The sequence below is a fragment of the Morus notabilis genome, unplaced genomic scaffold (assembly GCF_000414095.1).
Source record: "Morus notabilis unplaced genomic scaffold, ASM41409v2 Scaffold299, whole genome shotgun sequence".
In the NCBI taxonomy this organism is placed as follows: domain Eukaryota; kingdom Viridiplantae; phylum Streptophyta; class Magnoliopsida; order Rosales; family Moraceae; genus Morus; species Morus notabilis.
This window is the reverse complement of record NW_010359540.1, coordinates 2,269-15,999: the sequence shown is the minus strand read 5'-3', so window position 1 is coordinate 15,999 and position 13,731 is coordinate 2,269. Positions and strand designations below refer to the sequence as shown.

At 37.7% G+C, this 13,731-nt stretch overlaps 1 protein-coding gene across 1 annotated transcript; it reads left to right on the top strand.

Moving 5' to 3' along the window:
- The first annotated feature begins 2,079 nt into the window (after positions 1-2,079).
- LOC21390578 (DNA-directed RNA polymerase III subunit 1) lies at positions 2,080-13,723 on the top strand. Its single transcript, XM_024163366.1, has 23 exons — positions 2,080-2,094; positions 2,608-2,717; positions 2,886-2,985; positions 3,271-3,486; positions 3,582-3,730; positions 3,818-3,956; positions 4,573-4,713; positions 5,059-5,247; positions 5,948-6,164; positions 6,532-6,625; positions 7,187-7,421; positions 7,802-7,993; positions 8,548-8,646; positions 9,307-9,510; positions 9,588-9,863; positions 10,693-10,840; positions 10,926-11,077; positions 11,367-11,522; positions 11,596-11,712; positions 11,823-11,911; positions 12,404-12,608; positions 12,710-12,912; positions 13,413-13,723. The coding sequence occupies exons 1-23, from the start codon at positions 2,080-2,082 to the stop codon at positions 13,465-13,467; spliced, it is 3,501 nt and encodes a 1,166-aa protein (XP_024019134.1). The 3' UTR covers positions 13,468-13,723.
- The last annotated feature ends 8 nt before the right edge of the window (positions 13,724-13,731 follow it).

Genomic DNA, 13,731 nt, shown 5'->3' with positions numbered 1-13,731 from the left:
AGACTCATGTCACCACGCAATGTAACCACCTCTCCCCTAATCCGAAACTTCATCTACTGAGACTTCCAATTCACGTGCATACCCCCCAACGTTTCTAACCACTGCATGCCTAGGATAACATCCACCCCCCCGAATTCCAATGGCAAAAAATTTTCTATAATGGTTAGTTGCGGTAAACTCAAAGTCACTTCTCGACATAGACCTTGCCCCTTAACCGACTCCCCCGTGCCCACTTGCACTCCAAATCCAGCCGTAGGAAAAATTGGGATGGATAACTTCTCAACTAAACTTAAGAAAATGAAATTGTGTGTTGCTCCAGAATCGATTAGTACAATTACCTCTTGTCGAGCAATCATCCCGCGAATCTTCATAGTTTTTGGAGTTGATAGCCCAACCACGGAATTCAATGATAGCTCAATAAGCTCGGGCTGCCCCTCCTCCCAAATAGTCTTAGCTACGTCGTCGTCTTCCTCCAAACATTCCGTGGATTCATCATCGCTAACCAACATAATCCGAAGCTCCTTCCTCTTACAACGGTGACCAAAAGTGAATTTCTCGTCACACCTAAAGCACAATCCCTTGTCTTTCTTCTCCTGTAATTCGGAGTCCGACAACTTCCGAAAAGGAAGATCTCGTTTTTGAGTCGCTGTTCTATCCGACATGGCTGGAGCTCGCTGGAATCGGTCCATTCCAGAATTTGGTCTAGCAGAAAATGTTGGTAGCTCCGCTCGAGGGCTTCCAAAGAATTGTGGTCTCATCACCCTTGATCCCGCCACCTCTCTACGAAGCAACTCGTTTTTCTCTTCAATTCTTTGGGTGATTTCCATTATCTCACTTAATCCCTCCGGTTTCAAGAGCCGTAACTCTGCCCGAACTTCCGCCTTTAATCCGTTAACAAATATGCCCTCCAAAATCTCCTCAGGAACATCTAGGAGTGGAGCTGCAGAAACTTCGAATTGTCTGCGGTATTCCGCCACAGTACCCTCTTGCCGGATCGCCAAAAACTTCTCGCAAAGATTTCCTGCCTGTGATGAACGAAACCGCTGCAAAAGAGACAGACCCATGAAAAGGACGGCGTCCATTCTACCACTGGAACCAGGACAGGGCGTCTCCTTCTAAAGCAATCCCAGCGGTAATCAACTTCTCTCTTTCTGAGCAGCGGTTGATGGAAAAAAATTGTTCCATTCGGAATACCCACCCGTCGGGATCGTCGCCACTGAATAACGGACACTCCACCTGACGCCAGTGGTATGAAGCCCAGTCCTCATTCTCTGGCAGCTCCCCCAAAATCCCTCTGTTATCCCAACTCTCCCTGTGTCACCCCCCTCTGTAAACATCACCACCCATGCTGCCTCTTTGATCGCGGAATCCTGGATTTTCAGGTTCACCGAAAACCCCTCGCCACTCTTCACGACGTCCCATCACTCCTTCCCTTGGACCCATATTCATTCCCTCACGTCGACCCTCTCGCTCCTCTTCCCCCCGTCGCGACAGGAATTCGGCAAATTTCTAGGTTCTGCCGGTCGTTCTCCCCCCCGTGCACGTAACCCAAGGGTTTCTGCCGGTAATGGTGCGTTCTGCAGAACCCTAGGATCTATCACTCGTTCCTCGATTCGCGCACGCGATCCCGCAATTTCCGTACCTCGTGACCCCGCAACTATTGTCGGCGCCACCTCGCACTCCGGCTCCGCCATAGTCGTCGACGTTCCTACTTTCTCGAGCATTTTCGCCGGTGCCGCCAACAATCTCATCTGCTCCTCCATAAACCGACGCAATTCCGTGAGATTCTGAGTCATCTCAGTCCTAACCATTCCGATGCCCTTCTCCATCTCCCCAATCCCCTTCTCCATCGATCCCTAACCTCCTTGATCTCCTTCTCTACCGTTTCAAACCTCTCCTTTGCTTTTCTTGCTACCATAATTCTCCCAAGACGTTGCTCTGATACCAAATTGATAAATTCAGAGTAACTAGTTCACGAAATTGAATCAAGAAAACGAAAGAAAGAATCTTTATTGAATTATCCACAAGATCTACACAAACGGTTTCTTAGAAACCGAGAGAACTCCCTTGCTCAGCAGAATGCCAAGACTTCCTGTTACAGACTCCAATCCTTCCTACCTGGCCATCTAGCCTGTCATTCTATTTATTTTTGTTCCCTCATTAACCATAATCCCCTGTACCCCCTCACATAATAGCCCCCGTAGGCCTACTCACATAATAGCCCCCATAGGCCTATACACACACAACACTATACACTCTCAGACCCCTGACCACTATCCCCACCCTTCCTTACGTAAACCTACCTAAGCAAAGGCTTATCATAATGTTAAGTTTATTTTTGGAGTTCTATCCATAATATTATTCATTCATAGCTTTTACTCTAAATTTTTTGAGTGCAATTTGGTTTTCTTGGAATCAACGGTTTTATTTCTATCTCTATTTTTGGCATTTGTGAGCGAGTCAACAGATTAGTAGATATACTATTATCCGGTATCTAAGTGAATCAACATGTCTTAGGAAGGTTATATCCCTTTTTTTTTTTTTGTGCATCTCGTACGCTTCTTCCCTACATCAATTACATGCCTTTTTTTTTTTTTTGGCTTGCAGGACTGCGAGTTACTTTACCTTTCTGTTAGACCAGAGAATCTCATCTTGACAAACATTTCTGTGCCACCTATAGCTATTCGTCCTTCTGTTATCATGGATGGATCACAAAGGTCATCTCAGCCTTTATTTTGCTGAACTATCAAGCTATTTCTCTCACTTTCTTTTTGGTTCCATTAGGCTTCGTTATTCCTCTGTTTGAGATTGTTTAAGGTGACCTAGTTGTTCACAATATTTATATGTTTATTATTTTTATTTTTTTGGAATATTTTCTGTTGCAGCAATGAAAATGATCTAACTGAGAGGTTGAAGCAAATAATTCAAGTGAATGCTACGCTTCGGCAGGATTTATCAGAAGGAAGTGCTGCAGCTAAGTTTCTGGTACATGTAGATATTCAAATTGTTAAATCATGCACTCCGGAACTTGTCTAACATTTGGTACAAATATTACTGTTGCGTTCATGTTTATCACTTACTCCTCTATGCCTGGTATAAAATTCTAGCATAAATGACACTGTCAAAGCATGTTTAATGATGAATATTTATTAACATTCCTAGTCTAATCTCTTTCTATAACACTGTTTTTGACAAAGATGAGTTACTAGTTATTTGCAGTGGTCCTGGAGGTGTGGTTTGGTTATACTCATGCTAATATCTGTGGTTTAGGAAAACTGGGATGCTCTTCAAGCTCATGTTGCACTGTATATAAATAGCGATGTTCGTGGTATTCCGCCTCCCAAGCCAGGTGAAAAGCAATATAGTGGTTTTATCCAACGTCTCAAAGGGAAGCAGGGAAGATTTCGTGGAAATTTATCAGGGAAACGTGTAGAATATACTGGTAGAACGGTTATATCTCCTGATCCGAATCTGAAAATTACTGAGGTTAGGCATTGAACATAAGCTTAATGTGTTTGTCTTTGAGCTGTTATTGTCATTGCCTTTTGATTTCTAGGTTTTAATATGCTTATTTTGTTTAGGTTGCAATTCCCATACGAATGGCTCGGATTTTAACTTATCCTGAACGTGTGTCTCATCACAATATAGAGAAGTTGAGGCAGTGTGTCAGTAATGGCCCTGATAAATATCCTGGTGCAAGGATGCTCAGACGTGCTGATGGTTCTACATGGCAAGGACTCATATGCTTTTATTACTTGTGCGGGCATGTGTGAGTTCTTCATTTTCTCAGTGGTTTGATTCGTTGTTTGTGCTGTAGGTCTATCAGAGTTTCCAGAAAGCGGTTAGCAGATGAATTGAAATATGGTGATATAGTGGAACGTCACTTAGAGGATGGGGACATTGTTCTTTTCAACAGACAACCTAGCTTGCATCGGATGTCTATCATGTGTCATAGGGTAATTGATATTTGAATTGAGTTTTCTGTAACAGTTTTACATTAGTTTTTCTGTTATTTCTTTTAGTAACTGATTTTTATTTACTACATTTCCTAATTTAGTATAATAACTTAAGTCCAACACAGTTAATCGAGCTTAACAAAGCATATGAAAGCTTCTTCTCATAAATAAGCTTTCTCAGTAACGTGAAGCACATGAGATAGTACGTGTGCAATAGAGATACCAACTTAAAAAGATTTGACCTTCTAAGCGCATAGACACTTGGGAATTTGTGCCATATGAAGTTACTGAATCACCAAGAAAGTTTACCAGGTTCAACTATATTTATCAAGCCCCATATACCGCTGACATTGTTGATTATAATAACTTGAGCTGAAAATAAATGGGCCACCAGAATGTGCATTGAGTCAAAAAAAGTGTAGATGTTTAAAATGAACTACTGTGAACAAGGTTAACAAGTTTCTATGAAAGACCGATATTGTCAACCAGGGTATGATGCTGTGGAAGCTAATGTTTCAAAGAAACATTATGCTGTAAGAAGTGCATGAAACACTGTCTATTGATGTGAATACAACTATACAAATTCTAGCAATAAATTAGTTCATTGTGTGTGCAGGCAAGAGTTATGCCTTGGAGAACACTTAGGTTTAATGAGTCTGTATGCAATCCGTATAATGCTGATTTTGATGGTGATGAAATGAATATGCATGTCCCACAAACAGAGGAGGCTCGAACAGAGGCAATTTTGTTGATGGGGGTAATTAGTTTCCACTCTCATCGTCGTTAATTTTTCCATTATCATGCTGTTACACTTTGGATCCAAATTCTAAGAGCATTTGTCGCATACCACACATTAGTGATTCATTTGTTCTTGTTTTTCTATGCTGTTGTCTATAAAACTACAAAAGGTATGCATGGCCGAAATTTTGTTTGATCTTTAAGTGATCCTTTTTGGTCTTAACCACTGAAAGGAGGCATAGTTGGTGAGGGTGGCACCTTTTTCATAATTAGCTAGGTCTTTTTCTTTCATAAAGAAGTAGCTCACGTGTCTTTTGAATCTTGTAGTATATTGTTTTTCTATAACATTTTGTTCTTTTGACAGGTCCAAAACAATCTATGTACACCAAAAAATGGAGAGATTTTGGTTGCTTCTACCCAAGATTTTCTCACGTCTTCTTTTTTGATTACACGGAAGGACACATTTTATGACCGTGCAGCTTTTTCTCTCATGTGTTCATACATGGGGGACGCCATGGAACATAACGATTTGCCAACACCTGCTGTGATTAAGGTTGACATTCGAATTCTGTTGTATTGAACTCCTGCCATGTTTTGCTTTTTCTTATGTTCATGATGAGAGAGAAGTATTCTATCATCTTTGGATATTAGCTTACGTATAATACTTGAATCGTTTATGGCGTCGCTTTTTAAGAGTCTTGCCAATAGTTTGGATTGCATAAAGATATGATTCTTTAGGAGCTTAATACTCACACCAATCTTGGCTAAAAATCAGTTTATAGCGAGGATGATGTTCCAAGTGGAGCTTACTTTAAGCTCGTGACTGACAATTTGAAAACTGTCTCAGGCATTATTTCATATCACTGTTCTTACTAATTTTTGCCTTCACCCCTTGTCCAGCACCTAATTGTTTTCCCTGTGCAGCTATGCTGCTAGACTTGTTTCTTTGTTTATAGTTGATTTGTTATGTCAACCTTTGAGTTAAGTTTGTTTCTCATAGGATATATTGTTTACTTCAAAGTCTTTTTCTTATAAAAACTTATGGCATCTATTTTTCTTTGATAGTTGAAATTCATTGGTATGATGTTAAGGGGGGAATAAGATATCTCTTTGACATGTTGTTTTTTTCCCCCATATAAATGCGGCTGAGCATCATGCAATTTGCAAATTATCATTACTAGTTAAGAAATATTATCCTTAATAGTAAGATATGTATTATAATTTCTAATGTAGAAGAAATTGTTGTGTTGCAGCCAGTTGAGCTTTGGACTGGAAAACAATTATTTAGTGTCCTAGTGCGTCCAAATGCAAATGTGAGGGTCTTTTTGAATCTTACTGTTAGAGAGAAAAACTACTCCAATAAACTTCAAGAAAATGAAAGAGAATTCGAGACAATGTGTCCGGCTGATGGGTTTGTCTGTTTCCGTAACAGTGAATTGATATCTGGGCAACTTGGGAAGGGAACTTTAGGTATATGTATATATACTTTTTGTCTTTTCTTCTCTCTCACTCTTCTTTTGTTATTGTTATCATCCTCATGATTTTGCTAGTAGAATCTTCGAACAAAAACATTAACATTTATCTCTTGTTTGAAGTTTGCTAATTAAGCAATATTTTCCAGAAAAGGGTGAAGCTATAAGTTTTAAGATCACTTTTATTCTCTATACTTATGTATGGCATGGCGTGTTTCTAATACTAGAATTTTAATGCAATGTCCTTTCTTAGAAGGTGTGATGATTGTTTTTTCTTCAAATTTAGTTTTTTTAACATATTCATTTAGCATCGTTTGTCCTCAGTGAAGTTGTCATTATATCTTGTGTCCACCATGTCAATTTAGGAAATGGCAATAAGGATGGACTTTACTCTATTCTTCTCAGAGATTACAAAGCTCATGCTGCTGCTGCTTGTATGAATCGCCTAGCTAAATTAAGGTATTCTTTTTACAGGTTTTTTTTTTTTTTTTTAACACCCTTGTATTTTTGCTTGCTTTGCTAATGTTCTTTCATTATTTCTGCCATCCTGGGATTTCTTTTTTCTAATGTCAACAGCATCATGGAACTTTTTTTTTTTTTCCTCCCCTCACTGCGATATAAATAAGCTCGAGTGCTCTATGTCATATATATTTAAGACCAGAAATCTGTAAGCAAAATAGAGTGCTTTCACAGTAGTAGTTTGAGAGTTCAAATTGTTAGACTTTTTTTTTTTTTCATTTGATGGTTAATCATGCCTACATGCTAATTTACATATTTATTTGATTGCTTTGTTACTGTATAATATTAGGAGATGAGTTGGTGTCCAACCTATTTTCTCTAATCCAGAATGTGTTTTCTAAGTGGCTAATTTAATCTTCATCACTCACCTGTATATGTGCTGAAGTGTCATATTAATGATACAAAGCCTGGTCAGATATGGCTTTGATAAGATTAGATTACTATATGCCCATATGATTAGTAAAAGGAGAAGTAATATTGTCCATTTCTTGTTGGATGTAGTGCCCGATGGATTGGTAATCATGGGTTCTCAATTGGGATTGATGATGTTCAGCCAAGTGACAAATTGCGAGATGAGAAAGATCAGAAAATTAACGAAGGTGCTAAAGACTGTGATGATAAAATAAAGTCATATAAAGAAGGAAATCTACCACCTGAACCTGGTTGTGATGCTGCTCAATCACTGGAGGCAGTGATAACTGGGATATTAAATAAGATTCGGGAAGAGACTGGGAAGGTAGAGTGATGATTTTCACTAACTATGAGCATTTCAGTTATGTATGTATTGGTTTCTCCGTTCTGCATTTATTGGTCACTTTATTGTTTTTGTCAGTGTATTTCTCTAAGCTGGAGTAGTTGATCATAATTTTGGTAAGGAAATATTCATAACAACGAGAGTTTCAGTCTCAGACAAAGAATTTAATTCAATAAAAATGTTGTTTGATTTACACTTTCAGTTTGCAATTGCATTCCTACAAGTTTGAGCTCATCTCGTTAAGGAAAGAACTCTATAGAAGCTGCCCAAATGGTGCTGATCTTTGTTCTACTTTCTATTGCATTCTTGTAGGAGTTGAAATGAGATTTCATTTATTCTTTTTTTTATTTTTTATTGAATAGTTGTGCATGAAAGCTCTGCCTTGGAGAAATAGTCCGTTGATCATGTCCCAGTGTGGTTCCAAAGGATCTCTTATTAATATCAGCCAGATGGTTGCCTGTGTTGGTCAGCAATCAGTTGGTGGTCGTCGTGCTCCCAATGGATTCATAGATCGTAGTCTTCCTCACTTTCCCAGGAAAGATAAAACCCCTGCAGTAAGTTTTGCAGCTTTTTTTGTTTTTTTGTTGTCCTCATTATGTCTAGATATGAGGAAGCATCTTGTAAGGTTTCTTCTTGGCACTTCATTTTTTCAATTGTACCGATGATGTCTGGTTAAAGCATGCTAGTATTTATGGTCACTGAATAACTTTGAATGTTATTAAGATAATTAAAAGCAAGCAACCACATTTCATTTGACAGAACCACAAAACACCACTTTTATTGCCAATGCTGCAGGAACCTACACAGTGCAATAATATTCTTGATATAATTTAAGTGGGGAGCTATCTTTCTAAAATCCCATTGGTATTTGCTCCCGCATTCTTCAGTGGCTTCCGAACAGTGGGATTTTATGTTCTATTTATTTATTTGTGATTGGCTTTGCACATTGACTTGTGTATAGAATGGCATAGCTGTCCAGTATGGACAAATCATTGTGCTGAGAAATCATAGAATAGCCAATTTAAAATGAATTCTTAAGGCATACAAGTTTTTGATTCATTTTATTGTATTTTTATGATTGAGACTCATTATGCAATTGTTAATGCAGGCTAAAGGGTTTGTTAGTCATTCCTTTTATGATGGCTTATCAGCTACCGAGTTCTTTTTCCACACTATGGGAGGACGAGAAGGTCTTGTTGATACTGCGGTCTGTATTCTATGTCCATATATTTTGGTCATAATTTATGAGGATCTAAATTCTACCAGTTTTCTCAATGCATGATTTGCAAAATCGCATGTGCAACCAATATTTGAGCTTGGACATATCTAAAATACAATCAGCACGTGGATCTGGCATCTATCTATCTTAACATCGTTAAAATTGTTAGAACATATTAAATTTGTTTGGTAGAGGTCATGATTTTGAAAATGCAGTAATTATTGCTACCTGAGAACCCTACGAGGTAGCTCAATTGGCCATGTACCTCAGCTTATAAGAGGGAGGTCTAAGTTTTGAGACCCGAGGGGCCACCTGCATGGGTGACGTAGACTTTTCGAGGGAGGTCATGGCTTATAGGCAGCATTTGTGAAAAGACCATAATTGCAGGAAAATTCGGGTGCTTCCTCAAAAGCATTTGTGCATTCTTTGCACTCTGTTGTCCAGGGCAGTTCTTTTTATGAATGGTTTTTGACAAAATATGCCCTTTCATTCGTAATTCAGGTTTACATGATTTATTCCAATGTACCTTAGTAAAGAAATTTCTTTTATAAATAAAGATTGGAATTTTAGATTGTCATCGATCTTATGAGAAGGCAGGATTTGGGCCTAAAAACATTTTATTATTGATTTTTTCGTGAACTGTTGCAGGTGAAAACAGCTGACACAGGGTACATGTCCCGTAGATTGATAAAAGCTTTAGAGGACTTGTTTGTCCATTATGATAACACAGTACGGAATGCAAGTGCATGTATAATTCAGTTCTGTTATGGGGATGACGGCATGGATCCTGCTCATATGGAAGGAAAAAATGGAGCTCCATTAAATTTTGAACGTCTGTTTTTGAAAGCCAAGGTTTGAAATGTTGTCATTATTTACAGTTTTTTGTTCGGTGTTTGTTTGAATATCAAGTTTAAAATGCTGGTTTACAGGCCACGTGCCCTGCTGGCGGAACTGAAAAGCTGTCTCCTGAAAAGGTGTCTGAACTAGTTGAAAGCAGGCTTTCTAAAAAAGATATGACTCCCGAGGGAGGTTGTTCAGCTGCATTCAAAAATTCTCTGAAATCTTTTCTTGATAACTATGTAAAAGCATTCAAAAGAACATGGGATCCATGTGAATCTACTGAAGGTCATGCTAAGATGGAAAATTCTGCAACTACAAAAAATATTGTCCTGCAGTTATCTGGAGCGACTGCTAGACAACTAGAGGTATCAACTGCTGTTTTCTTGATGTTCTACCAAATATTGTCTCTATTTTTTGTGTGCCTTTTTCTCCTTTTAATTTTAATGGGGATATTGCTTCCTTGCAATGCTATTGGTTCACTGACTGAACTTAATAATAGCCGACCTACACAGACTGATGATGATGGGTGCCTTTGATCACTTCTTTAAAAAGCTGTGATACTCCTATCTTAGCTGCTAGAGATGATTGACCATCTCTAGCTTGTTTCATTGTCATAAAAGAAAAACATTGAAACCACATACAAATATATGTGACTAATCCTCATAGTTGCATAGTATCACCTGAAGTTGTTGCAAACAGGCTGACTATGACTTTGTTTTTGTCACGATTGCAGATCAGTAGGTAAGTTAATATGGTTGCTGATATAAATACGACAAGTAAATGTAGTAGTTGAGCCTTGGCAGGATATTAATGCTGGTTTACGTGTATAGATCTAGTTTGCTTGTTCTTTAAAATAGATTGGTAGTTCAAAGATCCCTGACTTAATTGGACATGCAATACATTTGTTTTGCATCTTTTGGTAGGTTGGACATAGTGTATGTTGAACTAATTAAGAATTTTGTACTTATTATAGTGTTATGCTATATATGTAGAAACATACAATGCGTATGTGCTAGGCTGTGCCTTTCTTTGTTCATCCTGTCTATGTTGTATTATTCTCATGTGTCTTCACGAGTGTACTTCTGTGCTAATGCACTTACTGTATTTCTTTTCCTTTTTTTCCCCACAAGGGTTTGTTCTATCTGAAAAATGATAAATGGGTGTATATGTGTGTGATGTATTCATAATTTGCAGGTTTTTTTGGATACTTGTATCTCACGTTATCATTCCAAAAAAATCGAAGCCGGAACTGCAATTGGAGCAATTGGAGCTCAAAGTATTGGAGAGCCTGGAACTCAGATGACATTGAAAACTTTTCACTTTGCTGGGGTTGCAAGCATGAGTGAGTCTTTGAAATATTTTAATAAGAGTGACTAAGGATGATATAGTCATAAATTTACATGACATTGTCTTCAACTCTCTGTTAGATGTTACACTTGGAGTTCCTCGTATCAAAGAAATAATTAATGGAGCAAAAAAGATTAGCACGCCCATTATCACTGCAATACTTGAGTGCGACAATAATGTAAATTTTGCACGAATCGTAAGAGGCCGCATTGAGAAAATAAGTTTAGGCCAGGTACGTAACAATGCACTAAATATTTTTAGTGCATTTCGTTTTCTTTCTCCTAATAATTTATGCTACATTTGTCATTGAATGAGTTCTATTTATAATATGTTCATTTCTGCATATTAATGGTGATGTTTTTGTGAAAAATGCTTCTCTTTTTTTTTTTTTTTGTTACGTAGCCTTTTACTTTGCCATTTGTAAAAACAGATAGAAAATAATATGATTGAATCTGCAAACAGATCGGAGTATTTAGTTAATATTGTTCTCAATGAATGTGTAATCTATGGTCTTTCTGCAGGTTGCTAAGAGTATAAAGACCGTAATGACTTCAAGAGTAGCATCAGTAGTGATCACACTTGACATGGAGAGGATTCAAGATGCACTATTGTCTATAGATGCTAATGTTGTCCGAGATTCAATATTACAAACCCCAAGAATCAAATTGAAGAAAGAGGTGAATATCTCCTTCTTTCATAATGTTATATGGCTTGTATGTTAAATATCTAAAACTTATGTACATTTTGCAGCATATTAGGGTTTTGGATTTTAAGAAGTTGGAAATCCTTCCGTACGAGTCAAATAGAAGCAAACTATATCATCATCTCCAGTTTCTTGCGAAGATGCTTCAGAATATTCTTGTAAAGGTGAGGCTCAAACTATAGTTAATAAAAGATTGTCCATCAATTCTTACTACTAGTTTTTGGTCAGAATGATTGTGGCAGATAGTTATTTAATACCTTTGTGTGAATGACAGGGAATAAAAACTGTTGAGCGTGCTGTCATAAGTAGCGAAAAAGATAAAAAAACAGACATCAGCAAAAAGTACAAATTGCTGGTGGAAGGGTGAGTTTGTTGTTGAAGTTCTCTATATTCTTAATTATTTAATCAATTTGAGGCGAATGTTATGTTTCATGATTAAATCAGTTTCAATTAGCACATATTCTGCCTCAACTCTTTCCAGATTCATGCAATTCTGGTCATTGCTTTTTCTTGTACAATCAATTTCATTCCGCCTTATACTTATTGTTCACATTTAGGTGGGTTATTTTCCAAAAACGTGATTTGTTTTTGTTGTCGTTGATTAAGCATTTGTTAGTTGATAGTGTAGTGTAGTTCTTGAGGAGAGAGTCACCCCTCAAAGAAGTATAAGTGACAATTTTTTGGGACAAGATTTGGCACAAATTTACGTAAGATTCAAAAAGTAGAGGAAACTGTTTTCTCTCCGAGTTGACTCCCATTTTATGTTAAACTGCTCCATTTATATAATCTGATTTTTACTTTTTTTGCTTCAAAAAAATATATGTATTGAAATCTTACCTGTTATATATTGTTCAGAACGGGCCTTCTAGGAGTTATGGGCACTGAAGGAGTAGATGGGCGTAATACCAAAACTAATCACATCATTGAAGTGCAGCAGACACTTGGAATTGAAGCAGCAAGAACCTGCATTATCGATGAAATAGAGTATACTATGAAAAGTCACGGAATGAGCATAGATACTCGGCACATGATGCTTTTAGCAGATGTGATGACATCTAGGGTGAGTGCCGTTCCCTCTTTTTTTTTTTCTTCCTTTGAACTTTAAGACGTATATATGTGGAAACTATGCAATTTTACATTGTTAACGATTTATCCTAACAGGGCGAAGTCCTTGGAATCACGAGATTTGGAATTCAAAAAATGGACAAGAGTGTATTGATGTTGGCTTCGTTTGAGAAGACAGCAGATCACCTATTCAATGCTTCTGTAAATGGAAGAGAAGACAAGATTGAAGGAGTGAGTGAATGCATAATCATGGGTATACCGATGCAGATCGGCACTGGAATGATCAAAGTTAGACAAAGGTAAGAAGGAATGTGCAAAAGTGCACGTGCTTTCGTAAGTTGTGTCTATACTAAAGCAAGGTTGGAACTCGTACATGTCCCGAATAAATTACTAGTTTACTCGGTAACCGGAGAATAACATGTTAATGAGGCAGTGTAGAATTTTTAGATCTTAGAACATAATGAATAGTTCCGGCCTCCGATTGAAATGGGATTCACGCCTTGCTAAAATCGTCAGCTATTAACGACCACAATAATGGCGAAGCTTTCTCCTGGTCCCATCATTCCGCAATTGAACAAAGCTGTCATACAGATCTTTTGCTATGTTAGTTTGTGCGGCTTTTAAAATCAGTTGTGTTCTCAACCATAATATGATTTTGCTATGTCAGTTTGTGCGACTTTTGATTGAATTGTTAGTGCTATAAGTTGTGCAATTCTCTCTCTTACGGACTTTGCAGTTCAAACTTACTTTCCTTTTTATGGACCCTCTTGAAGCTAATAATTGTATTTATTTGTGGCAGAGTTGACGTGCCTCCGATGCTATCTTATGGGCCAAAGCCGATTTTATCTTCTTAACTTCAAGTGGAAATTTATGAATTTATCCCAGTTCTGGAATTGATCTCATGTTTGAGAATAGGTGCGGGAAAAAAAAAAAAAAAAGGGAAACTATTCTCATTCTCTAGCCATTCCAGGATGGTCTGTATATAGATTCCAGATTTAGTTCAGCTCCTTCTCCGAGTACCTCCATGCAGAGATGGGTTTTGGCATTCTGATGCTGCGGGTTAATTCCTTTCATATCGAAGAGGAAAATGATTTTACTTGCAACTTTTACCCTTTTTT

Bases quoted from the DNA above. Each gene is read 5' to 3' on its own strand.
- LOC21390578 (XM_024163366.1), top strand. The intron at 3,731-3,817 runs GCAAGGACTCAT...TTTGTGCTGTAG, and splicing joins CGTGCTGATGGTTCTACATG to GTCTATCAGAGTTTCCAGAA. The intron at 6,165-6,531 runs GTATATGTATAT...ATGTCAATTTAG, and splicing joins ACTTGGGAAGGGAACTTTAG to GAAATGGCAATAAGGATGGA.